This window comes from Chrysoperla carnea, chromosome 2 (genome assembly GCF_905475395.1).
Source record: "Chrysoperla carnea chromosome 2, inChrCarn1.1, whole genome shotgun sequence".
NCBI classification, from domain to species: Eukaryota; Metazoa; Arthropoda; class Insecta; order Neuroptera; family Chrysopidae; genus Chrysoperla; species Chrysoperla carnea.
Genome location: NC_058338.1, coordinates 6904597 through 6931920, shown reverse-complemented (window position 1 = coordinate 6931920; position 27324 = coordinate 6904597). Strand labels below are relative to the sequence as shown.

The following is a 27324-nucleotide window of genomic DNA, read 5'->3' as shown; positions in this document are numbered from 1 at the left end:
ATAAATATTATATCACATAAAATAAATCTAAGTAATACAGCCTTGGTTTCTTTCTACACGTGCGTAGAACGTAGCTCGTAGAATTTTACGCATCACCAACTTTTGTTTCTGTTGTTGTATTACTGGATTCTTTTCTTCGTCCTAGAAAATATGTAAACAAGTTGGTAGTTAAAAATATTTTTTCGACGATTATTTATATTTGAAAAATTGGCATTTTATGTGGCTAAAATTATAGATTAAACGGATATACGGTAACTATCCTCGTTACGTTTTATGTGTATAATTTGTATACTTGTGTGCTATCGACAAAGCATCTATTGTTTGAAACTGACAATGATGGACACAGCGCACAGTGTAGTTGTTATGCACCGATACAAAATGACCACACGACGACTCAGCCAACGTTCATCGACCGTCTTTGGGTTATTTTGCGTTAGCCTCTATTGTTTTTGATACGATAGAGATTTTGAGATGATAAAATCGGCTCCATTAGACGTTTAGTTGATTATTTTTTCAGGTATCGTCCGAAATCTTATTTGAAATCTCTATATTTTGAGAAAAAATTTCGACAAGTACTTATCTAGTAGTTAAATGAATAGTTAAAGATCAGGAATTGGTAATCCCAGTATATCAAATTCCCCGATAATTCCCGATTTTGCCGCTTTGTGTCCATTCTGTATAAAAAAAGAAGAATCGTTACATACCTGATCGAAGTAAAATTCTTTCCACACCATGAATAGGGGATTCAAATAAGACGCATAGAATTAACGCACCGATAAAACTAACCATCACATGTGCAATGCATCGACAAGCCTGTAATTTAAAAAAAAAAGATTATGCAATCGCCTAAATCGTGTTAATCGATAGAACTGCCAAATATCAAAATGTTTTCTTACCGCTTCATAAACATTCAAAGGAATTTGTTCTCTAGTCACTGCACTGCCGTAAATAATGACCAAACCATTAACCAAATATGCACAATAGGTTAATTTGCCAAGTGGTTGGAATATGGACCATGATATTATTTTATAACAGAGACCTAGAAATTGTTTTAAAGTTATTCGATATTCTACAACAAACCATAGACTTAGAAAAACACTGACATAAAAATTCCGAATCACATGACTCAGAAATCTTGTGTCTTCAAGTCTATGTTTTATTATACAAAATTACCTCCATTTTTCGTAATACAAGCCACAATTATCCAGCCAATACCAATATTCCATAGAATTTTATGGCCAACATTGTAAAAGGCACCAGCTAATGGATGAATTCGATCCTCTGTTTCATATAAATATGTTATGGAACATAGTGATGAGACTCCAGCCAATATTGCAACTGTCCAGCCAGAAATTACCATATATTTATTAAATGAGAATCTAAAATGACAAAATTTATTTAGATTTTAACGATTAGGCGAATAGTTTCGAAGATATAGCTTCGAAGTATGATATCCAGTAGCCATTTTCACCCGGATAACTTTTTGATGCAGACACCCTCATTATTTTCGTTTTTTGTAGGAATATCGAATGAAATTGTGGACAGTCATGACAGAAAAAATACTTACTTCGATTTTTGTAGCACGTACAAAAGATATCCAAGTAATAGCCCCAAAAAGTAAGACGATGCACGCATATGTGTTTTGATGTATGCGGTCATAAAATAATAGTTGTACTGTAAATCGGGATGTTCACTGAAACAAAAAATTTCCAATATAGAAAAAAAACGTTCCAAGGGCAGAGATAAATACTTTTGGAGGTAACTCTTATAATCCAACAATATTTAAAAAGTATTCTGCTTACCTTGCAAATTCCATTAATGTGGGATCATAATCCTGAACATATTGTATGATGAATGGTATTAATAGCGTAACGACAATTGAGATCCCTAATAAAATTCTTCCAAACTGCTTCCATTTCCATAATGGATAAATAATGAATGGTGCAATTATGAATAATTGTGTATCCACGGCTAAGTACCAGGATTGGAACATACACTAAAAGAAAAAATATTTTATTTAAAAAACAAGTGAAAACAAACAATTGACCAAGAAACCAAATTTAATTAGGCAGTATTGTATACAGGGTGTTTTTAAATTGACCTTAGAAAATGCTACTACGAGATTAAGCTCATCAAGGCGAACGAAAAAGCTCTTTACCAAATTTGGATTTGATACTTAATTTTTGAGATATTTCAAGATATATTTCATCCCATCACTAATCTTAGAATCAAGAGGCGATTAAGCAAATGTTATTTTATATTTCTTTTGTTAATGACGTGACTATAGACACAGAAAATGGAGTGCATTGGCGATCAAATAAAGCTATTCAAAAAAGGGGTCCTGTGATCCGTTTGTGCCCAGGACCTACAAAAGGTTAAAGACGGTCCTATCGTAAAGTATCTTCAATCATAGACTTACCAAATAATCCGTATTCACATAATTATTGATATATAATATATCAGCCCACCATGATTGCAAACAACGTTCCCGTTCTAACGACATTCGCATTGTCCATAATGGTCCATCACCCATATAAATCATCCATGTACAATAGAATCCAATAACAATGATAAAAGCAGGCGTCAATCGAATATAACGTCCAATATAGATGAAAATAAAATTAATACGTCCGTTACGTTTATCCAATTCAATTAAGAGCATAAATGCCATAAGGACACCGCTCATTAATAAAAAGGTCTCTACGAGTACTAAACTGTTTGAGAATATTACGTAACGATACTGTTTTAAAGCCTAAAAAAAAGAATAAAAGGTAATTAAGGATGTACGAGCGCCAGGGCAGTTGTGGATAAAAAGACTTGATTTATTTTATTAAAATAAAGTAATCAAAGTTCGATTACTTACCACTGATCGAAAGTCTTGATTTGTGATTGGTCCAAACATTGTAAATAATAAAGAATGTCCAGAAATGACTAATAACATAGCAATGGTTCGTATTCCACCAATGAAATTTAAATTGTGTGGATTTGTTTGTTTACATGTAAATATTTTACGTAAATTATTCATTACGGAAAATGATACAATTACTTCTTCCAATATTGATAGATTATCAATTTTATCATTTTTCGATGATTCCAAACAGCATACATGGAAAACAGTGGCCAATGTTGTGATTAATAAAAATCCTAAGATTATACATCTGAAAATAAATAAATCATATAAGTTTTTTTCGATTAATTTACATTTGTATTTTGAAGTAATTAAGATTCTAAAAGATAAAAGATATCATAACACTTCAGAGGGGGGGGGAGTACCTCTTCTTGCACTCTCCTCCTTTTGTAATGGCCTTATATGTAAATATTGCCAAAAATAAATTAACTTACGCATAAGTGATGTCGAGAGTTGTAGGATTAATTTTTTTATCTACATAACATAAATTTTCGTTCAATGAGACATTAAATCTATCTTTAATATCCAACATGGTGGCTACGAACTTTTCAACATCTTGATATGAACACGACGATGGTATACAAATTCCCCAATGGATTGTTGTATTTTGTCGAGCACGTTCCTAAAAAAAATTAGAAGAAAAAGAAACTTTAGTTTATAAAATAAAATTTGAATAATGCTCGTTTCATGCCTGAGCGTGAATTATGCTCAAAATCATTGGAAGCTTTTAGGAAGTTTTAATATTTTGGCTAAAAGCTTCAGCTTTTACTGGACAATATTTCATTATGGTTGATTTACAAAACTGATTCATTTGTTGTAGTTAACTTGATTGGGGTTATGCAACCACTATTACAGAAACATTATAACAATTGCTGTAAAAATTTTGGAAATCATGTTTCTTTTCCAATATTTGAGGAAATATATTATGATAGAATAATTTGTTTTGGCGTCATTTGTAAATGCAAGTATCAATATTTTTAGGCGTTACAAATTCGAGACTAAATTAAGTATACCTTGATATATATTTCATGTAAGTCGATGGGGTATAACAAAGTTTAATTACCTGTGGACTTACTTATCTTAACAAAAGTAATTTTTGTAATTATTTATGAATATGAAGAAAAATGAATATAATTGCTAAAAAATAATGATTATTAGTTAGTAATTATCAATACAAGATAATTTTATTGCTTTTGGTAACTTAATTGAAGTTTTATGGTTGCTAATTATAGAACAAATCTGGAAGTTGATGTAAATTTGTCTAGTCAAAATAAATTTTCTTTCTCAATAAACTAATAAAATGTGAAAATTAACTTCAAAACTAGGCTTGGATGATTTAAAAAAGTACTTTTTTGATTAATGTATCTGTATCTACGTTCTTATTTAACAACGATAGCTCAAGCTGGAGAACTTCAATAATCTTGTAAGAAATAAAGAACTTGAAAATAAAGAATTAAAAAGTTGATCTTTCTTAATCCACTTCTAAAAGAATGACATTTAAAAAAATTATGTTTTGATAAAACGGAAATAAAATCAGAGGGCATTATCCTTGGAACAATCATACGACTCATACTCAAGTATAATTCACATTATTCCATAATTACTTCAGTAATTATTGATTAATTTATGCATCATGGATTCTTCAATAACACACTGAAGTGTTAATTAATATGGCCACTTGCACGTATCGGTATGCATTTCTTTATATTGTATAAATAGAAACAATTCATTTTATGACTTTAAACATTCGATCATAATCTATTCCTTTAATAAATTACATAAATAAAGGTTTATACAGTGTGTCGCATTTAAGATGAAGACACCCTCTCATATTTTTAGACCACCTTCTCCTAAACATGGAAACTTTGCGTTTTCGTAAGAAACGAAAAAAAAAAACTTACCTTATACGAACGTTTAGTGGTAATCGATTGTGGTAATGATTGAATTGATTTATGTGTAATATCAGCTAAACAATATTGTCCTTTAAATAGCGGTTCAGACAAATCTCCAATAAATAATGGATGTTGATCTTGCGTAAATGATGGTCTATATTCTGTTGCAATACATTCATCAAAATTACCAAATTCATAACGTGATCCAGATAAATATCCATCGATTTCTTTTGCTGATGAATCATACACTGAAAAAAGAAAAATTTCATTCAATTTTATGTATTACATATGCTAACACAGATAATTGTTCAAATATCCTGTATATTTGAGTTTTAAATAAGGGGGTTCTTGCAGATTTTTACAAGAAGTACCTACACAAGTTCCAGAATGAGTCTGGATGATAATAGACGGATTTTTTGCAATAAGCACGCTATAAAAGTTTCAGCTTGATATCTCTTTTCGTTTTTGAGTTATCGTGTTGACAGACAGATGAAAGAACAATTGGAAATCGATTTTATAAACACCTATACCAAAATTTTGTTCGTATCATCAATATTTTAAGATTTACAAACTTGGGACTAAACTTAGTATATCTTGATATATTTCATATATAATTTTTTTTTTTCGAATTTTGAAAAATTAAAAAATCATAAAATTTTCAAAATGATTGAGAAATAGAAACAGATTTTTCGATTTTACAACGAAACTTTTCATTGAAGGTTCTGAACAAACAGAGTGCTTTAATTTATTGGCAATTCGAGGAATGTACGAAAAAAGGTGACAAACAGATTGTTTTTGTTGTATTTCCCAACATTGTTTTGTAAATTGTAGACGCTCAATAAAATGTAATATGTAAATAATTGATTACCTACCACGAAGTTACAATGAAATGTTTATTATAAATAAATGTAAATTGAAAATAAATTGTATTTATTGATTATAAATTTTTACAAAAAAATGGAACCGACTCCTAAAAAACACTTGTACAAAAAAGTAAAAAATAATTTTAAAGTACCGACTCAAATCAATAATTTCCCTGTGAGTAATTACGCTTTTTTTCAGTTCTTTAGTTTCAAATTCTTTATTTCTGAGAATCTGTAAAATCGCGTTGGTTATTCTAAGCAATTTTCCGGCTCGAGCTATCGTTCTTCAATAAGAATAACTGTTCAAACGTAATACTTTCTGATTGGTGTTTGCTGTTACGTGACTGAATGCCTAATTTTACTAAAATTATAAAAATAATAATAATCCTTATTTTTTATAAAAAATAACTTTGTGTCTTAAGTCATCTACATATCATGATGACGCATTAGAAACTCTTATCCAACCGATTTATTCCTAGTGGACCAAAACCTATTATGTAAGTCGCCTGGATAGTATTAACATTTAAACAAAAAATTTTTCCAAATCGCTTTACAATTGATGGAGAAATCGGTGAACATACATAAAATTACATGCAGTCTAAGATAGAACCTTCTTTTTTTTTTGAACTCGATTAAAAAAAATACCTAGTGTCACCCAACTAGCACGAGTAAAGCCTAGGTCTTAAGACTCAACTCTCTCAAGTACAAATACTTATGTATTCATAATATTATCGTAGTAATTTGTTTTTTTAGTACTTTTTATTAAATGATTATTGAATATAAACGATCGATTATATTTTCAAAAATTCTTATTTTATTATTCCGTACCAAAATATATAAATTTGTTCAAACTCAAGTCATTTGCTAAAATAGTTCTTTGAATCATTCCGCATTAAATCAAATTGAATGTGTACATAATCCTTTGTGGATAGGTAAATAATTTCTATAAGTTAATCGATTTTTATTACCTTTTTCTCAATTCAATAATTGCACTAATAATTCCAGGAATTTACAGAGAGGAATGGAAACAGATTTTTTGTTGTTGTTGTTTTAAATATTAAATTTGAGCATGAATACCTAATATAAATATATATACAAGTGGGCGAGAATCGAACCCAAGGCTTTGCCATTGAAGCCATCAGATGTGATGATGACTATGTGTGTATTTCGTTCAGATAAACTTCAAAAATCCTACCGTTTAAGTTCATGTTTTCAATAGTAATGGCGAAAATTCTTCTCATGAGGAACAAAAATTAAAAGCTTTTACTCTGGGAAATTTAAGAACATATACATTTTGCTTCAAATAAATGAATATAATAATAATAATGGGGTTTAACCTCCATTTTTCAGATGTCTATCTGTAACAGAAGACACCCACGTCATTATTTTTTTAAAATCTTTATCAAATTTATTTTAAACTACATCCATACACAATTAAATTTTTATGATGTGGGTGTAGTCGATTACTTCGCTCTTATAACGCCTCATTAACGCCCTATTAATAATAATTGATCACATTTCCATTGCCTGGATTCGAACCAACAACCTCCCAGTAAAAGAAAAATGAATATAAAAACTTAAAATCTCCGGAAATTAGAAGCGAAGCAAAATATTTGCATTGACCCCCAGCCCGTGCTCATCTACGGCCCTGTATGTTTTGTTAATATAATAATTAATTGTTTTATATATTATTATTATTATAATTTGCATTATTTTTAAAGGTTAAATACATTTTTAATCAAGGTTTGTCGTCTCATTTATTTAAGTCTTATAATTTTATAGTTTTGGTATTACTAATTATATTATTTATTTTAATAACAGTTTATTGAAAATTCGCAATAGTAGCAAAATCTGAAAATGTCCCAAAATAAATTTACAAATGATTTAAATTTGCCCCATTTTTTAAGCTTTTAAAATATCCTTTTTGGAGTTTTCCCAAACATTATATAAACGGTTAATATCTCGTAAACGAAGAAGTTTACGAAAAAATTACAAAGAGTCTTTTTGACGTTATATAACCCAAAGAATCTAGAGTAACTTTTACTTGATTAAAAAAAAAAGTCATTTAACTGTTTCTGTGGAGGTATGCAAAAATTGGAACAAAAAGGGTTTCTGGCAAGATTCACAATATTAATCTATAAGCTTGACAAAATGCGGTACTCATATTTTGCACACTCAACCCCATCCAGAGAGCCTGTTCTATAAGCATATACTAAATTTTTGAAATTACTTGTTCAAGTATCAAAACAATTTTAATAAGGCAATATGAAAGTTCATCTTTTTTTTTTAATAAACGTGAGCAAAAACGTGGGAAATAATAATTGGCAATTTGTTTATTTCGGAAATTTTGTTGAAATTTTTAATTATTGAATATAAATATTTATTAAACCGCAAATATTTTTATCAATTCGTATAATTTTGATTAATTAATCACACGCGTTTGTGGTCTTCATCCTTTTCAAATTTTTTTTAATTATATGTGGAAACAAAGAGATATAATAAGTTACTAACATAGTTAATTTAGGGTGCTTAAACAATTAACTATGTTAGTTACTTATTATATCTCTTGTTTCCACATATAATTACAAAATTTGAAATCGATGAAGACCACAAACCCGTGTGATTAATTAATCAAAATTATACTTATTAATAGTAGGTATAAAATTTTATTATTGCCAGGTGGTAAAATTGGACAAAATAGATTTGTTTCGGTAATATGGAAGTTAAGGAACCTCTATGGTATGTATAAAAAAGAGGCCTAAGCCTCCGATTTTAAATTTTTAAAGTGCTACAATTGAAAAAGCAATAACTTTGCCAAATTAATTGCACAAAATGTACACTGTCCTAGGATTATAATATTACTGAAAACCTTAATTGACTTATGTTGCTCATTTACGAACTCGACCTCAGTTTTTACGTCTTGAGTACGCTGTAAAAATTTCAGCTTGATATCTTTTTTCGTTTTTCAGTTATCGTGTTGACAGACAGACGATCAGACGAACAGACAACCGAAAATGGACTAATTAGGTGATTTTATAAACACCTACCCCAAAATTTTGTTCATAGCATCAATATTTTTAAGCGTTACAAACTTGGGACTAAACTTGTATACCTTGCATATTACATATATGCATGGTATAAAAATTTACCTGCTTACAAAGGACATTAATTAGAATTTCTGTATACACGATTTAAAGAAAATTCTAAGAAAACGTCTTTAAAATGAATAGCTCTAGAAAACAGAAAATGTCTCTCTAGAAAACCCAAAAATATCGTGATTTTTACAATTAATTAGCACTCTACTCATATCCATATTAAATGAATTTTAAAAAGATGAATAATTAGATAATAAAATGCAATAATCCTTTCATGACGTCAATTTATTATTTAATTAATATTAATAAGAATAAAAATAAAATTAAATATTTGTTTCAATTATAGTTTTTATTTTATATCTATTTTTGTAAATTTTAAAATTTTTAAATATCAAATTATCATTTATTTTAATTTAATTCTGTTTATTTTTAGTATCGTTTAAATCTTCTGCGGTTATTTTTTATGAGGTGAAAAATACCTACCTTTTTGGAAAAAGGAAAATTTTCATATTTTTTTTAATGGAATTAAAAAATAAATATTAAATTAACTTAAGTAGTAATTTTTAATAATTATTAAGACAATTTGCAAATTCTATTTTTCTCTAAATCTTTAGCAATCAATATTTCAAAAACTTATGGTATATATTGAAAAATTTTACTCTAAATTTTCATTTCAAAAGCTTTCCGAATTCACCTTCATACACTAATTTTTTTGGTAACGTCCTTATGGTAGTACTATCGGTAATAGACTTCGCATTCAAATTTTAATGAAACTTGGCATAGTTGTCCATTATTATATCATTATTAACCAGTTTAATTTTAGGGGCCTTCAGAGAACTGAAAATCTGAACATACTATATAGGCAAAATTGTATTCGACTTCACAAATTATGGTCATAAATATTCCTCTTTTAACTACTTTGACATAAAAATTGCGTGATTTATTTTTAAAAAGGCTCAAAATAAGATAATAAAACGATTTCCATAATTTGAATATTAATTTAATTATTTATTATAACTGCATTTGTATGACGTAAAATTGATTGTCTAGCAGAGAATGAACATCCATTATTCTCAATATTTGGTATAACTCATCCGGTTGACGAAATCAATTGTAATAATTTATAAACAAATTTAGTTAAAAATTAATTTTTAATTAAGGAGTTGTTTTATATTTTGAATTCATAATTTTATGGAGTAGAAATGTTATTCAAAATTTTTAAGGTAATCTAAAAAGACTTAAGATCATTTTTACCAGACTCTTCTACAAGATGTTCAAGGAAAATGTGTCATCAAGATCTTGAATTTTACATTATATGGTATTCCATAACTCTAATAATAAAAAATTTATAATTTTTAATTAAAAAAACAGTGTTTTCTATCAAAATTACGTCTTGCATTAATTTTGGAACGTGGAAAAATTATAATCAACTTTTTAAAAAAATTCTGTATTTTTCCAATTTCAAATCAATGCAAATGTTTCAAAAAGCAAGAAAAAACCACATTAAAAAATATTATATAATAATAATTCAAAATAAGCTATTATTTACATACCTATGTCAGATAATAAAAAAAAAATATTTTTATTAACGCATAAATTATGAATCTAAATTATTAAATTATATTGACAATGTAAAAAATCTGTTCGGAGATTCCATTTCAGTTAAACTAGACTTAATACATGTTTATTTACATCATAATTGATTGGTCAACCACATCCGTGTATCATGCAAGAATTTTTCTTTAATTAAAGAATGCTACATGAATTTTCTACGATTCCACAACATATACGGTTATGTAAAAGCGTATACACGGAGAGAAATTCACGGTTTTTCATACATAGTCCAGTCAACAAGTTAAAATTGATGAAAAATAGAAATACTGGTCGTAAAAATACGTGTGATAGTTTGTTGGAACATTTTCCACTGATTCCCATAAAAATCAACTAACGAGGAGTCAATTCCTTAGTCAGATTGATTTATTGGTTTTATTTCCTCGATTACATGCAAATTCCCTTTCGATATTAAAAATCAATTAATAAAAAATGTAAATTCAAACAGGTTTAATAAATTAGATCAGATGTATAAATTTTGTTTACAATCGGAATACCTACAGGGTTTTTTTTTTATCTTTTAAATCCTACACAAGCATTCTAAACTTTCCATGAGTATTTTCCGGATAAAAGACTTTTCAAAAATAAATTGTACTCTGCAATATTTGATAGGTAAATGGCTTTCTGTGAAACTTTTTCTAACCCACTCTAAAATATTCTTTGAATCATTCGGATCAAAAGCTCCTTCGTATCAAAAATAGTAAGGATATTATTATTAAAATTGACTTACTTTTTAATGCCCAATCGGTTCCTTCAGATAGACGTTCAATATAAAATTGTAAATGTTCCTTACAAGTCCCATCTTCCAAAGCATTTAATGCCTTTTCATAACGCACCAAATCATATTCAATTGTCCGCTGTTGAAATAATGCTAATAATGATTCATCAGTTTCTGTAACAAAAAATAAATAAATAAATAAATAAAATAAGAAAAAAAATTATTTAAAAAAAAATTTGTTTACAATCATATTTTGATAGTATCGTATAAAAATAAATGATTAATTATTAATATAGTATTGTTAAATAAATTAAAAATATTGCTTCATTAAAATTCAATATTTTATGATTTTTTTTTATTAGTATGCAGGTAAAAAAACTGAAATATTGAAGAAAAAAAAATTAATTTATGGTTTTAACACTTTTAATGGATTAATGGATTTTTTACTATGCGAATATGAATAATTATTATTGATTTTGATGTTTGTACCCAAATTATCTGCAAATTTTTAATCCCCAACTCAAGGTTGGATTAACAATATCGAGACACCTAGGCAATGCAATTCTCGAGGCCCTTTCGACCATCATTTGCTTTATTTTTCGAAAACTTGCGTAATTTTTCTAAAACCGAATTTTTTCTTGAAATTTTTTTGCGTTTTTGGAGAATCTTTTACAAGATCATTTATGGAAGCTATCTTCAAATTTTCAACTCCTTATCTTTTATTTTTTTTGGGGAAAATGGAAACACTAAAGCTTTGTGATAATTGTTTCAAACAAAAGTTGTCCAACAGACCCAAGATGACCTACGTACTCAAAAGATCAGGCACGCTATAATTTAAACTTTCTTTTCGTTTTTGAGTTATCGTGGTGACAGACGAACGGTAAGACGGACAGACGCACAACTGGAAATGGACAACTTCGGTGATTTTATAAACACCTTTACCAAATTTTTCGTATAATCAATATTTTTAAGCGTTCCAAACTTGGGACTAAAATTAGCATATCTTGATATATATTGGTGAATAATGTCTGATTACAGTTGGCTCCCTCTCCAGTAAGTTACATACCCCACACTTTCTCGGCTTCTCGTAATATCTATGATATATATTTTGAGTGTGTAGATGTTGGTGACTGTACTCCTCCCAAATGAATGGACCGATTTGGATGAAATTGTTTGTTTGTATTCAAGTGGTTTAGATTCCATTACAACTGTTTTTCAGGGTTCCACGCGTCTATTAGAGCTATATATGAACGCAGCGGGCTCTACTGCCGAAGGTTCCAAAGGGCGAAGGCCAGGTCAAAGACCGAAGGTACGACTGTGGGTTGTTCAATAGATAGAAGTACAATTTGGATTTGACAGGATTGGTTTAGCTGAATGAGTTCAGCCGGATGGGTTTAGCTGGCATGCTAAGCATAGTATTGATATTAATAAATTTATACCAAATGAATGAAACAGAACACCGTCTGTCGGGTCCGCTAGTAATACTATAAAATTATAGTTTTTATAAGCATTCAATTTTTTGCATGATATACAATTTTGGTGTTTCATATAAAGTTGAATCACCTATTTTTCTTAAAAATATTACGTAAAAATTTTTTAATAGTCAGTTCAAAATTATAATCGCATTAATTGTCAATTAAAATCAAATTCTTCTTCAACTTCTTTGTAATTTTCCAGAAATGTTAATTTTTTTTCAATACTTTGCATGCAGTTGCAAATAAATTAAAGCAGAAGTTATCAACCTTTTTTTATTTTAGGTTTCGTGATTTTATAATCATATTAACGGATTTATTATAGTCAAAGGTCAAATTTTATGAAATACAAGTTTTTAGTCGCTTAGATGCGGAATTCAAACGAAATAAGATGTATTTAATATAGGAATCACGTTCATAGTGATTTATTATAAATTATGTGAGGATTTATTTATGCTTATTGTGTTATTCCTAACTAAATATATCCTTCAAATTCAAGTATCCTTCAAAAATGAATCTCAAGTTCGTAACTTTTGAGTTTAAACTATCGCAGAAAATATCGGAACGCCATTAAGCTTCTCAAGCTTTTACAAATAGTTGGGCATAAGTGACATATAGATAAAATTATTTTCTACTCTTTTGTACAAAAAAAGTATTTGGAAAAAAGTATTTGGAAGTATAGTGGAAGCGATGGGAAAATCAGGACACCACAATCTTACCATGCATTGTAATCCAAACTAAATGTGCATGCAAAATTTCAACTCAATCGGAGCCCGGGAAGTGGATCTTTGACTTGCAAGATTTGATTACAAAAAGTCAACGGGACAGGTGAAAATAAATAAAAGCTTGTAATAATAAAAGTTCTTTATGTTTTAAATCAAGCGTGAACAAAATGCTCATAACTCGAGTGCCGACGGGTTAACTGTAACCCTCGATACTGCTGTTCTTCCTTAATTGTAGATCTCAAAAATCATGTAAATTATAAAGATTTTAAAGATAAAATAAATAAAAGAAAAGATGTAGAATCACTGATTTCAATCTACAATAAAGAAGATTAATTGAACACAAAGCGATTTTGATTTGGTATTCAATAGATGTTCTCAAAAACATTATAACTCAAAAACGTGTTGATAATTTTTAAATATTATAAATTATTATAAATAATATTGTCTAAACATCAAAACACAAACAAAATACGTTCTTTTTTTTATAGTTAATAGTTAAGTGTAATGAATTTTTACAGTAATGGAAAATTACATCTCGAAGGTCATACCATTGAATTTTATTTTAAAAATTCGTACGTTTAATAATAAAGTTATGGTCAAAATTATATTTGTTATAATTTTTTATTACTTTAATTTGTTATTTTATTTAGATATAGTTGGACCACTCTTTAATAATTCACTTTTCTAACGGATGTATCACCGCGCGTACGATCAAGTACTTTTTAGCTTTCGATATTTCGAAAATCAAGGCAGATATTGAAAAAATTAATTCTTATTTTTCGTCTACATTCATGCAGTTATATATACTAACTTTTTTTCGTAAACCTTATAATAAACAAGTGAAAACAAACAATTGACTGAGTTAATTGTTTAAATACCATGTATAGACAGGGTTGATTACTCTATCACATTACACATATACCTATATATGTCACACATACATAACTGATATTCTCATATAATACATACTAATTTGCGCCCTCACGGGTAAACAGTGATGTTTATGAAAAAATGTTTCAAACAAAAGTTGTTTATTTTTTGATAAGAAACATTTTTTACATTTAAACTTTTGTCTCTAATCTTTAACGTTTTACAAAATGGGTACTACGGACCCAAGATCCAATTGGCCTATGTTGCTCATTTACGAACTCGACCTCACTTTTTATGTCCTGAGTACGCTATGAAAATTTCAGCTTGATATCATTTTTCGTTTTTGAGTTATCGAGTTGATAGGCGAGCGGACAGACGGACGGACAACTAAAAATGGACTAGTTTGATGATACTATGAACACCTATACCAAAATTTTTTTCGTAGCATGAATTCTTTTTAGCGTTACAAACTTGGGACTCAACTTAATATACTATGTATATTTCATCTATACATTCTTAACTTAAGTATTCACCCTGTATAAAAGGGATAACCAAATTTTCAGTTAATTTCCACAATAAATTTTTATATAAGGTAAGTATACTTATGTATTAATTTACATCATATAAAGTTAGCATTGAAAATACAAAAGTAGCAGTTTGTTTATAAACAAAAATATTATTATTTATTTAGAAAGAAAAAAATTTATTATAAAATACAGAAAAAAATATAAACAAATAAAAAAATTAAAAATGTAAATTTAGCATTTTTTGCATATAGTTTTTGTAGGTTACATTAAAATCGTTGTTGTATTTCACAACTGACTCATTTACACTCATACAGAAGAAAAATTTCTATGTTTAGTAATAAAGAAAATTGAGATTTTTCCTATGAATTCATTGACCACAGTTTATCATAGATATGGTACAAGGAAGTCCCCATTAAATTTTTTGTTATAAAAATGAATTATTATATGTAGTAATATTGTTTGTTTATTGTGAGTTGATTTCACAGGTTTATTAAACCATTAATTTATGATAATGTAATGGATTTTCCATTCGTTATTTTTATCTTGAATTTAAAAGTTAATAACATTAAAGTTCAATTAACTTTCTTGTCCGCTGTCGTTTGTCCCGCCATCTTGTCAGTGACAAACGAGAATTCGTTGAAGTAACAGACTCCTGTGTAGTCTTTTAATTTTTCGTTCTAAAAAAGCTTGGAGCCAACTCTCATAAGATTTTTGCGGGGTCATTACCTCTCATTTTACATGGAAAATTCTCAACATTCTCGTAGGAAGAATTGAGTAAATTAACTACCTAAATGCGTCACTATTATACGGTATAAAAATTCTTACAATTATATAAATATTTAGCTGAAAAATTTAGTGTATTTATAAAGATATAATTAAGTTTGAAAAAAAATAAGTTATTTATTCTGGTATTTAAATTTTTACACTATTTGGTAGTTTTTTTAACTGTAAAATGATTTTAAAAATAGTAAATTAGTGATTAAGAAGATAAAATTTCCGTTAAATAATATATATCTATACCTATATGTATACTATTTTTGATCACAGACGTGTTATTGTATTTAATACTTAGACATCGTAAGTATATACCTATACATATACAAATTATTGTTTAATTCGGCATAATTTAAGGTATTAATTAAGTTGTTTTTAACTCCCGAACTATAAAAATGGGTGTTATAGTTTGACTGCTATATGTCTGTGGCATCGTAGCGCTTAAACGGATGAACCGATTTTGATTTTTTTATGTTTCGTTTGAAAGATAAGTTGATGAAGAGTGTTCTTAGCTATGTTTCAAGAAATTAGGGATCCATATCCGAATAAAAACTATAAAAAAACTTAAAAATAAATTTTTTAATAATAAATGTTTTTCCTAACTTTTTTAATACTAGTTTTATCTTTAGTAAATAAAATTGAGATTTAAAAGTCATTAACCGAATTATTTAATTGATACTATAATACAGTGTAATGAATAAAATAAAATGACATAATAATTTTGTCCCTGGCATAGAATTAAAAATACTACAATCTATAAGATGCAAGTTTGTAAATAAATGCAGTTCTTTTTAATGATCACGATTACCTATCTAATGAATATTACGGTAGATTGTTGTACCTTGATAATATATTGATATATAACAGATTTATTGTTTCTATGAAACAAAAACTATACACTATACAGGATGTTCGGATATTGTTAGCAGAAAATTATACCTGTAAATTAAGCTTATCAAGACAAATGGAAAAGCTTTTTACCAAATTTCGATCTGAGACCTAATTTGGAAGATGTGGCTATGGGAAAAATAGAAAGATTTGTGATTTCACAGACCTATCAAACTCATTAAATTAGTAGGTACATACCAATTTAATGAGTTAATAAAGTTACACGTGTAACTTTAAAATATAGGGGTGGGCTATCATAAAACAATAATTGATTGTAAATTGATTTAAGTGTCGTTATTTATAAAGAAAACAAAAAAATATTACATATTTATCAAATTATTTCACCAAAACAGAGGCACTTAGATGTGAGAGGTATCAAATTATACACATGCCAGTCGTTATTGCTGGCTAATTTCAATGACAATTGGTCGCTATAACCGATATATGATCCGAAATAAAGTTATAAGATTCAAAATTGTATTATGATGTTGTTTTCTTTTTAAATGAAAAAGTAAATATAAGTAAAAAAAGTGTGTTTTCACATACTTTGGTCATTATAACCAATGTATTTGCTTATAATTCAAATGAATTATTCATCGATATAAACGACATATCGTTATAATCGATGTCGCTATAGCCGATAAAATTATGTATGTGTTATAACCGGTTCGATTTTGACTGTATTTAAAAAAATTATCTTCTATGAGTCTTCAAATGTAAATTGTGTTCCATGGTACAACAGTCTCCCATACATGGAATTGCTACTGTTGAAAGTACCTTTCAAATATTTTATGATTTTTTAAACGATAAATAAAAATAAGTTTCTAGAAAATTCAAACAAATTTATTTATTTCTTATTTTACTTCTATCAAAATATAATGTGTTGAACTCAAGTTTCAAAAGTGCGTTTCGGCTGTTTTTCTTTACAACTGCTATTCTAAGTTTAATGAGCAGATCTTTTCAAAGAGATTCAAGGGTTTGAAAGATTTTCTATTTTAAAATGAATTGGTAATGCCTGCATATATTTGAGTATCAATGTTTTAACTCCCGGTGTAGAAAGAATGACTTATCTATATCGGAAATTATTGAAAATTTCCACTTGTTACAAGATTTTTAAAGTTGATATCAAACAGTTTGTAAATTTTACAATACAATCTAAATTTTTGTTAAAATAGAAATTAAAAAATTAATTAATTGTTTAAATTAAGATAGCATCGAAAATATTACTATTTATCGGCGATTTATATGACTGTAAAAAATCCATCAACCTGTGATGGACCCATCACTCTGTATGACTGTGAAAAATTTCAAAACTGTTTCTTCATCTTAATTATGACACACTGTATAAAAACACAATAATTCTGAAATGAAGCGATTAATTTATTCCAATTTATGCCATTATCAAAATATAATTGCAATAAAAAAAAAACAATCGTACACCTAATGATTACAAAATTTAGAAAATTAATTTCATTATAAAACAACAAATTCTAGCCTCAATCATATTTAACCCATAACACATATAATAAATAGTGTTAAATTGTGGTTAAAAACCAACATTAATATCTAATTAAAATGGTGTAATAATAAATAAAATAAATAAAAACAGACCATGGTGGATAAGGCCTTTAGAAACATTATCACAAAAAATTCTTAGGTCATCGAGCTTTTTAATATTATTTTATCGTCCTAAGTTGGCTGAAAAATGATGAATCATATAGCTTATCATTTTCAATTGGATATTTCTATATCAAAAAATATAGAGAGTGTGATAAAAAAACTATCTAAAATATTTAGACAATCCTGTAGTTTATAATAATACCATAAAAATATAAGGTTGTCGATGATATAAAAACAAAATTTTAATTTAATTATGAGTTCATCGAATATCCATCATTTGCTGAACAGGGACGACTATAGTTAGATTATTAATGATTGAAGAGCGATATCTATATTATCAAATTTATAAGCAGCACTTGCACACAATATATTATATATTTTTGTAGTTACGTGGTATTGTAAAGCTAAAAATAACGCATTACTTGATTACAAAGCAAATCAAAAAATGTATTTATAAAGTTTTATTAAAATTTCTAGTATTATTCAATCCTTGTAGACACCTCAAAACCTTGATACTATAAAATATTTTATTTCATTTTTCGGGATAAAAATAATAAACTATCTATCGGATAATTAAAAAGTGAAATTATATTATATATTGCTGGTTGAATTGTTTTATTACTTATTTTTTGTTACACATCAAATAAGTAATATATCACAAATTAAATTTTGTAATTTATTCAAATTACTTACTTGAAATCAACTGTAATTATATTTATTACTTCAGAATATTATATTCAAAAACAAAACGCCCATTTTACCAGCAAAAAAAAATGCATTATTTATTATATTCTGTAAATATATATTAACAGTTAAATTTAATATGCAAATTGGTAAATTTAGTATTTATACCATGTATATGAAATATACCAAGGTATACTAAGTTAAGTCCCAAGTTTGTAACGCTTAAAAATATTGATGCTATGAACAAAATTTTGGTATAGGTGTTCATAAAATCACCGAATTAGTCCGTTTCCGGTTGTCTGTCTGTCGTCTGTCGTCTGTCCGTCTGTCATCACGATTACTCAAAAACTAAAAGAGATATCAAGCTGAAATGTTTATAGCGTGCTTAACACGTAAAAACATTAAATGTAAAAAATATTCCTTATAAAAAAATAACCAACTTCTGCTCGAAACATTTTTTCGTAAATATCGACGTTTACCCGTGAGGGTGCAAATTAGGCGAAAATTGTATAGTATGTAATTATGGGAATATCAGTTATGTATGTGTGACATGTATGTATGTGTAATATGATAGAGTCATCAACACTGTCTATGCATGGTATTTCAACAATTGACTCAGTCAATTGTTTGTTTTTACTTGTTTTTTATTAATTTTCTTTTAAATTGTCATGATTAAAACAATTACTTATACACTGGAATTCAATTAACTTGTTAGTTAAGTTAAGTTAAGTTTATTAAGGTTAAAGATTATCCTTTAAAAAAAAATAATAATTGCGCCTACGATTATTAATTTTCGCAAGGATAATTTGTATGATGTTAATTTGATCAATCATTAATTTTATGTTTTAATAATTATTAATAATTAAGAAAACAGTGATGACAAGTTAGGATAAATATTTATACGAGATCAATAGGTCAATATTGACTTTTAATTTACATATAAGCACTTTGTAATTTACTTCATAGACACATACATTTTGGCTAGGATAATAGTTTGAAAGACTGCACATAATTTTCAAATTTGTCCCAGGAATTAAGCATATAAGTGATAGCTAGCGGAAAAGTGACGTAACAGGTGAAAAAAAAAATGACTCAAAATTAGTGGGTTTCAAAAAAAAATTCTTTTAGATCGGATGAAATTTGCCTGTGCTATCAAAAAAACAAATTTTTTAACTTTATGACGTCATCAGAATCTAAAAAATTTAGTTTTGCCCTATCAAATCCAGAAGTTACCCAATTTTAATAAATCAAATATGTAATCCTACTAAATTTGGGTCATACTTTTCAAATTTGTGATCAAAATCGACCTAGCTAGAATAGGTTTCAAGAATGTAGAGTCCTGGTCCCGAAATAAAGCATATAAGTGATAGCTAGCGGAAAAGTGACATAACAGCTGAAAAGAATAACCCAAAATTAGTGAGTTTCAAAAAAAATTCCAATTAGATCGGATCAAATTTGCCTGTGTTATCGAAAAAAACAAATTTTTTAACTTTATGACGTCATCAGAATCTAAAAAATTTAATTTTTCACTATCACCAAATTATTTTTCCAACATGATATTAATTATAATTAAATTATAAAAAAAACATAAGCAGGTGACATTTTAATGTTTTAAGAACATGAACAAATAATTTAATTACATAAAATAAATTTTTCAAGTATCAAGAAGTAAACAAGAAAAAAGGTTTAATTATTATTCAAGATAATATCGAACCGAATTTCAACATTTCCTATTGTATGTTGTAGTTCTGATTGTTTACATACAATTTATGTTTTTCCCTACTCTAAAATAAAAATTAATTTAAATTGACGTAAGTTGTAATTAGTTAATTAAAATTATTATAATTATAAATTTTAAGTTTATTGTTCATACATGCAAAAGAACTCCGAAAAAATAATGAATTTAATGAATTTGTTGACTAGAATTTATAATTTGAAAATTGCAAAAAATCGAAAAATTTTTTTTATCTCCAATTTCGATAAAACTCAGTATATAAGGTAATTTTGACCCAAAAAATTCAAAAATCGTGTTTATTTGTTAACTGGTCGAATAGTTTTTGAGATACGGGCTAAAATCGATCCAAATATTGCGATATCTCAGAAACTCTTCATCTAATCATTAAATTAACCCGATTTTTATACTTTTTGGGTCAAAATTACCCTATATACAAAGTTTTATCAAAATACAAAGCAAAAATTTTTTTTGCGATTTTCTCGATTTTTTTAAAGGGGTACCCCTTAAAAAAATTGCAAAAAATCGAAAAATTTTTTTTATCTCCAATTTCGATAAAACTCAGTATATAAGGTAATTTTGACCCAAAAAGTTCAAAAATCGGGTTTATTTGTTGACTGGTCGAATACTTTTTGAGATATGGACTAAAATTGATCCAAATATTGCGATATCTCAGAAACTCTTCATATAATCATTAAATTAACCCGATTTTTATACTTTTTGGGTCAAAATTACCCTATAAACAAAGTTTTATCAAAATACAAAGCAAAAATTTTTTTTGCGATTTTCTCGATTTTTTTAAAGGGGTACCCCTTAAAAATTGCAAAAAATCGAAAAATTTTTTTTATCTCCAATTTCGATAAAACTCAGTATATAAGGTAATTTTGACCCAAAAAGTTCAAAAATCGTGTTTATTTGATGACTGGTCGAATAGTTTTTGAGATATGGACTAATATCGATCCAAATATTGCGATATCCCTTAAAAATAATTGTTAATTATTAATTAAAATAACTTATTAAAGACAACAATTCGATCACTTAAAGATATTATTAAATCAAGAGAGTTATTAAGGATTCTCAAACGAATTAAAAATTATAATTAATTAGTTTTCGTTGATAAGTGTTTTATTGTAAGCTTTAATTTTATAATGGATTTTTTATTTTAAATGTAAGGATTGTATTTTTAATTACTATACATAGAAAATATAAGATATTAAAGTAAATTCATAATGAATTAATTACGAAAGAAAAACAAATAAAATTAGTCTAAAAATAACTTATTTTTCATAAATTACGTAAAACCAGTTTGACTACAATTTTGAGGTAATTTTGTAAAATGATCACGAAATCTCACCCAAAGTTATTGCCAAAGAATAACCCAAAAGTCTTCTAGGTACTTTATGCAAATCAGAAAAGAGATACACTAGGGAAATAAAGAAATAAAGAACACTAAGAAAATTTAACGAAACAATTGGTGAAAAGAGGTAGGGGGCAAAAAAGTGCTGTACTTGGCCATTTGCATTCGCATTCGATAAAAAATCAATATTACTAATAATTTACACAATTCATAGATTCAATAATTTTTAACGCGTGAATAAGTTTTTAACTAATTAACGCTTATCAAACTTCATTTATCAATACATTAATATTTCCTTTGTCACGTATAAATTATTAATTACAAAAAATAATCTCTTTTTTATTTAATATTTATAAATTAAAAAAACCTTATAAATACAATAATTTCAAATTCCATAAAAAGTATTGTAAAATATCTTAATTAAATTAAATATTACAATAAAAATTCAAGTAATATCCTTTTGGAAATCATATACCAAATTTTTATGAACATAATTGGCCTGAAAATATCGTTTTATTTTTAATAAAACTATTTAATTTTTTATCAGATATGAAATTTTGTAATCTTTCAAAAGTTGTTTTGGTTTATTATAAGAATAAGAAATAAACCTAAATTTTGAAATTTAATATAAAAGTTTATTAACACGCGCCCAGAACCTTGACAAAATAATAAATCATATTTTTTTTAGCAATTTTTTATTTCATAATTTATTTTGCTTGGGAATTTATCGATTGGGAAAATCATTTTTTGTCAAGATATATCTGTTTGAAATTTATAGAAATTTTAAAATTTCTTTAAGTGCATCATTTTTTTGCGAGGCAATATATTTTACAATCGCGAAAATATTAGGAAATGAAATTAAATACTGCTTATATTAATTATCTTTATTTTTTCAAGATACAATTTTAAAATTACCTTATTAAATTTTTGAATAGTTTTGAAAAAAGCCTTGCACTTGGTACATGTATAAAAGGTTTTTTTGTCGGGTCCATAAATACAAAATGAACTTGAAAGTCTTATTTTGGTTTTAGACGATGTATTGTTTAAAATAAAATAAAAAAATTTAAAAGATATGGCGTAGAAAAAAACGTAGTAACGAATTAATTTCCAATTAAAAATACAAATCACGTATTTAAGTCAAGTGAAATAGATGTAAGTATGTTTAGAAAAAAAATGCCGGTCAAGATCATTTGATTTTTCATTTATTTTATCAAAACTGTAAAATTTATTCCCAAAAAAAGGTTTTTTCGATAAAATTTTTCAAGAAAACCATAAACAAGGTTGAATTTCTTTTTAAACATAAATGTCAATATATTAATCGTTGATCGTTTGCTTACTTAAAGGGCTGCGGCAGAAGTCGGTTAAACAATTTTGCGCTCGTGGGTAGATACGCTAAAAAAATTAGCTGAAAAATATTTTTTAAGTTAAAATCTTGTGTCCTGTAATATTAATTTCTAAAGTTTCTTTTAAAATACAACTATTTTACAACTAAAAGTGGTGATAGTGTCAGTCACGATTTATTTTTCTAATAAATTTGATTCTAAAATGCTAAGGTTCTTTACCAATTTCCAATAATTTGTTTTATGTAACTTGGCCCCAAAAACAATTTAAAATTATAAATCCTCCATAGAGGAAGATATTCAAAGTTTGAAAGCATTCTCGAACACGACTTCCTTTTGCATGTAGTGTCAGGTACAGTTGCATTTTATTAAATAAATCATATATCATAAAGTTTTATGAACAGATTTTGAGCCAAAAGTATTGTCAGTCAAATATGAAAAACACCCAATTCCAAAAAAAAAAAAAAAAAACAAATTGGCAACTTTTCAAGTGAAATAAATTTTGTATTTAGTAGTTAACTTGAACGAAGTTGCAAGTTTCAGCAATTAAAAAAGTAAGTACCTATAGGAAATTAATCTACAAATTATATAAAAAATGAACGGTTATGTAAATAAATATTGATCTTCTGAATTTATGTATTTATGCACAAATTAATTAAAGCTTTTAAATACTTTAAAAGCGTTTTAAAAACTTGGATAGCACAATAAAACTATTGTGTTATTTAAAGGATTTAAGTTGTCCTTGACATGGACTATGAAGCATGAAAAATTTAATCACTTTTAATAACCATTTTAAAATAGATTTTAAAAATTACTTTGTATATGAATTGAGAGACAAAAGGTGATAGCATACTATGTTGTTAGCACTCTAATTTAAGTATAAACATCTATGAATGATGAATATATTATTGTAATGCAAATAAAAATATAGTATTTCAAGTTTCCAAGTTCAATGGTAATACTAATAAATTAAGTAATATGTATTAAATAACTAAAGTTACTTAAAAAATTAATTAATTAATAATTAATTTCAATTTTACTTAAATATAAAGAAAGTTTACACTTTTTTTTATAATATAATACAATGGTCATAAAATCTAAATAATTTTGTGTCAATTTTTTTACTGTAATTAATCATAAATAATAATATTTTTATGATTGCTAAATTTTATTAGATTTAATTATTTGATTAATTTTTACTATAATAAACAATTTTTTTTTATTAGATAATAATATAGAGTCATAGTTTTTTTTTTTAAATCAATTTTTTTAATGGTTTCTTAATTTAGAGATTGAAAATATTATTAAGAAAAATTTCCATGGAAAATTTTTTGTACGGAATTAAAGATTGATTTTAGTCAATTTAATTTTATGTATTTTTTTTTTTTTTTTTTTTTACAATTTTAAAAGTATGCAGAAATGAAAATATTTCAAAAAATTTGAAATTTTATTGATTAATTAACCATCTTTTTATAAACGTATTTTGTGAAAATTTTATATACATATATCCTATATATTTCAATAATTCTAGCGTATTCGTTGTGTGCGTAGTCATGGTAGGGACAATAAAATCAATGCCAGCATTTCCAGTGAAAAATTTTCGCAATAAAAGAGGCTGTTATGACTAATTTGCAATTCTTTACATGTTAATGTTATAGCAAATGTCAAATTAAAATTATTGAAAAACACATAATTAAACTTAATGCATTCAAAATTGTGAAAATAAAAAATCAAATTGCACAAATATTATTTTTCAAATGTAAATTATCATAATTATTTATTAAAATTTGTTAGACAATATATTAAATTTTCAATGTAAGTCATAAATGCAATCTATACAATTATATATGTATCCATACAATTCTATAATTAAAGTAGTGTATCGTTACCATATGGAAACGCTTCCAATAAAACTCACACACGGTGCGAATATACCATATTTCAAGAATTAACTCAGTCAATTGTTTATTTTCACTAGTTCTTTTAATAATTAATTTTTCAATAAATAATAAATTCTATTAATAGTATATTCATGGGAAATTTAAGTTATGGTAGGAAAAAATTTAATAACGATAAATAGAAATAAATAAAAATGCCTACTTTCAGAGATTTAATCTTATTATATTACATAAATATCAATAGATTTTGTAATATTATTAAAATGGCGATGTGAATTATTAAAAGCTATAAAATTATTAATTAAAGATAATTAGTGGGAAAATAATGAGATATATCAACTTTGTATAATTGTCTCACCAATAAAAAACAATTATAATTAGCATTGATTCATTTCTAGCTCTTTCTCAAACCGTATGCAAATAATATTTAACGAACTAACGAGATGAATACTCGTTGAAAAATCAATGGTATATTGATTAATTATTGGTGATATTTTTAAATTATGAACCTGACACGACATGGAACTTTTCTAGCTTAATCGATTCCAAATCGTTTACAGTTGATTGTTTCAGAAAAAAGATTCGTATATCCTTTAAAGGTTTCTGAGATAGAAGGGGCTCAAGAAACTTCACCATCTCAATTTAAAAGCTCATTCGTAATTGTTTGCAGATGATTGTATTGGAAAAATTGTTCGTTTGTATTTCAAAGTTGTCGAATTTCGAGAAAGTTAACCTTCGAAGTGCAAAGATAATGAGTCTTAGCTTAAACTACTTGATACTCAGTTTTATCGATTTTAGTCGACTTTTCGGTACGAAGTTGTTACAGCCTAATAAAGATGCAACACTTTTTTCCTTTTAGAATTAAATTTTATTGTACTATTAAATTTGTTTTGCGAAAAATTGATATTCTTAGTAAATTCTTAATTCTTAACACATTTCGAAAATTTATTGAATTCATAAAAGAATAAGGAAAAGTTGTCTATAATGATCCCTCAGTGTAAAATGATCCCTCGTTGTTTTAAGTAAACCATTCAAGCCTTCTAGTGTATTTATCGATAGATGGTTTCCGCGCAAGCAAATTAATCGTTCAAACGTTCGTTATAACACATTTTCATAAGCGTATAATAACACGAAATTCAAATATGTCGTTACAGGTAAAATGATCCCATTTATATAGGCTAAAATGATCCCTATTTTGTGTGTAAAATTATAATAGATAAAATGTACTTTTATGTATAATAGATTATAATAGATAAAATGAACTGTTTGATAAAAAATGCAATGGGATCATTTTACCCACTATCCTTATAAGGGCGATCAAAACGATCCCTTTTGAGAAATATCAAATACTTCTACAAATTTGAACAGATCAAAAGAAATTTACATACCAATATTGTAAAATTTGAATAAAGAACTCGAAAATATTTCGACGTTGTACATATGTGGAATAGTTTAGCTATAAATTACATTTTTTCTTAAAGGGATCATTTTAGACCACCTTCCCCTAATCAAATAAAATATTTAAAAAAAATAAATAAACTCACCATTTGTATCAACAATCGCACCCAAATTTGTATCCATTATTGATGATGGTACAATAATAGTTGATGATGGATCATCACTAATCAATAAATGTTTTGATTGCCGTGATAAATCAAGATTTTCATGATTATTTTTCACATTATTATTATTATCCTTTAAATTACTTAAAATCAACAACGAATCATTATTATTCACATTACTATCAATTGTTAAAGCACAATAAATTAAATTTACAATTAATATCAATAATATTTGTAATAAATGCATTTTTTTGATATATTTTTAAATTAAATTAATCAACAAAACAAAAACTCAAACATCAATCGATCATTTAAAATCAATCAAACATGCTTATATGTAAAAGATTTAATTCAATATTAAATGTGATTAATATTAAATTAAAAAAGAATATGTTTTGATGTCTGTTCGTGTGTCTTGTCCTATGTATGATGGTTGTATTATATTGTCTTGCAGACTAGCTCTGAACCGCTAAACTGAATAAAAATTTTTGCTGACAATTCATTTTATATAAAAGAAATAGCTATAAGAGAGCCGTGGTATTATTTAATTATATCCATATGTATTTAAATACCTGCGTATGGTGTGGTGTATAAGACAGCGCACAAACCGTGTACATCGCTTTTTTTAATTATTCACTTATTGGTAGAAAGTTGATTGGTTTCATCCCGAAAAGTGAAATTAAAAAAGTTTTATATTTTAAAGAGATATAAATATTGGAGATTGATATGCAAGGATTGAATAATGCTGGGGATTTCAATAAAACTTTTTTAATACATTTTTTCAGCGC

At 26.7% G+C, this 27324-nt stretch overlaps 1 protein-coding gene across 1 annotated transcript; it reads right to left on the bottom strand.

Moving 5' to 3' along the window:
- Positions 1-26759, bottom strand: LOC123292329 (nose resistant to fluoxetine protein 6-like). The gene is made up of 12 exons (XM_044872951.1): positions 26519-26759; positions 11100-11261; positions 4810-5048; positions 3343-3530; positions 2864-3158; positions 2420-2752; positions 1803-1996; positions 1568-1693; positions 1174-1379; positions 897-1039; positions 705-813; positions 1-141 (listed from the first exon to the last, which is right to left on the bottom strand). The coding sequence occupies exons 1-12, from the start codon at positions 26553-26555 to the stop codon at positions 86-88; spliced, it is 2088 nt and encodes a 695-aa protein (XP_044728886.1). The 5' UTR covers positions 26556-26759; the 3' UTR covers positions 1-85.
- Between the last annotated feature and the right edge of the window lie 565 nt (positions 26760-27324).

Excerpts from the sequence above, each read along its gene's own strand:
- LOC123292329 (XM_044872951.1), bottom strand. The coding sequence starts at position 26,555 with ATGGATACAAATTTGGGTGCGATTGTTGATACAAATG. Across the intron at positions 5,049-11,099 it reads AACCGATTGGGCATTAAAAA|TGTATGATTCATCAGCAAAA; the intron begins GTAAGTCAATTT and ends TTCTTTTTTCAG. Across the intron at positions 3,531-4,809 it reads CCACTAAACGTTCGTATAAG|GAACGTGCTCGACAAAATAC; the intron begins GTAAGTTTTTTT and ends AATTTTTTTTAG.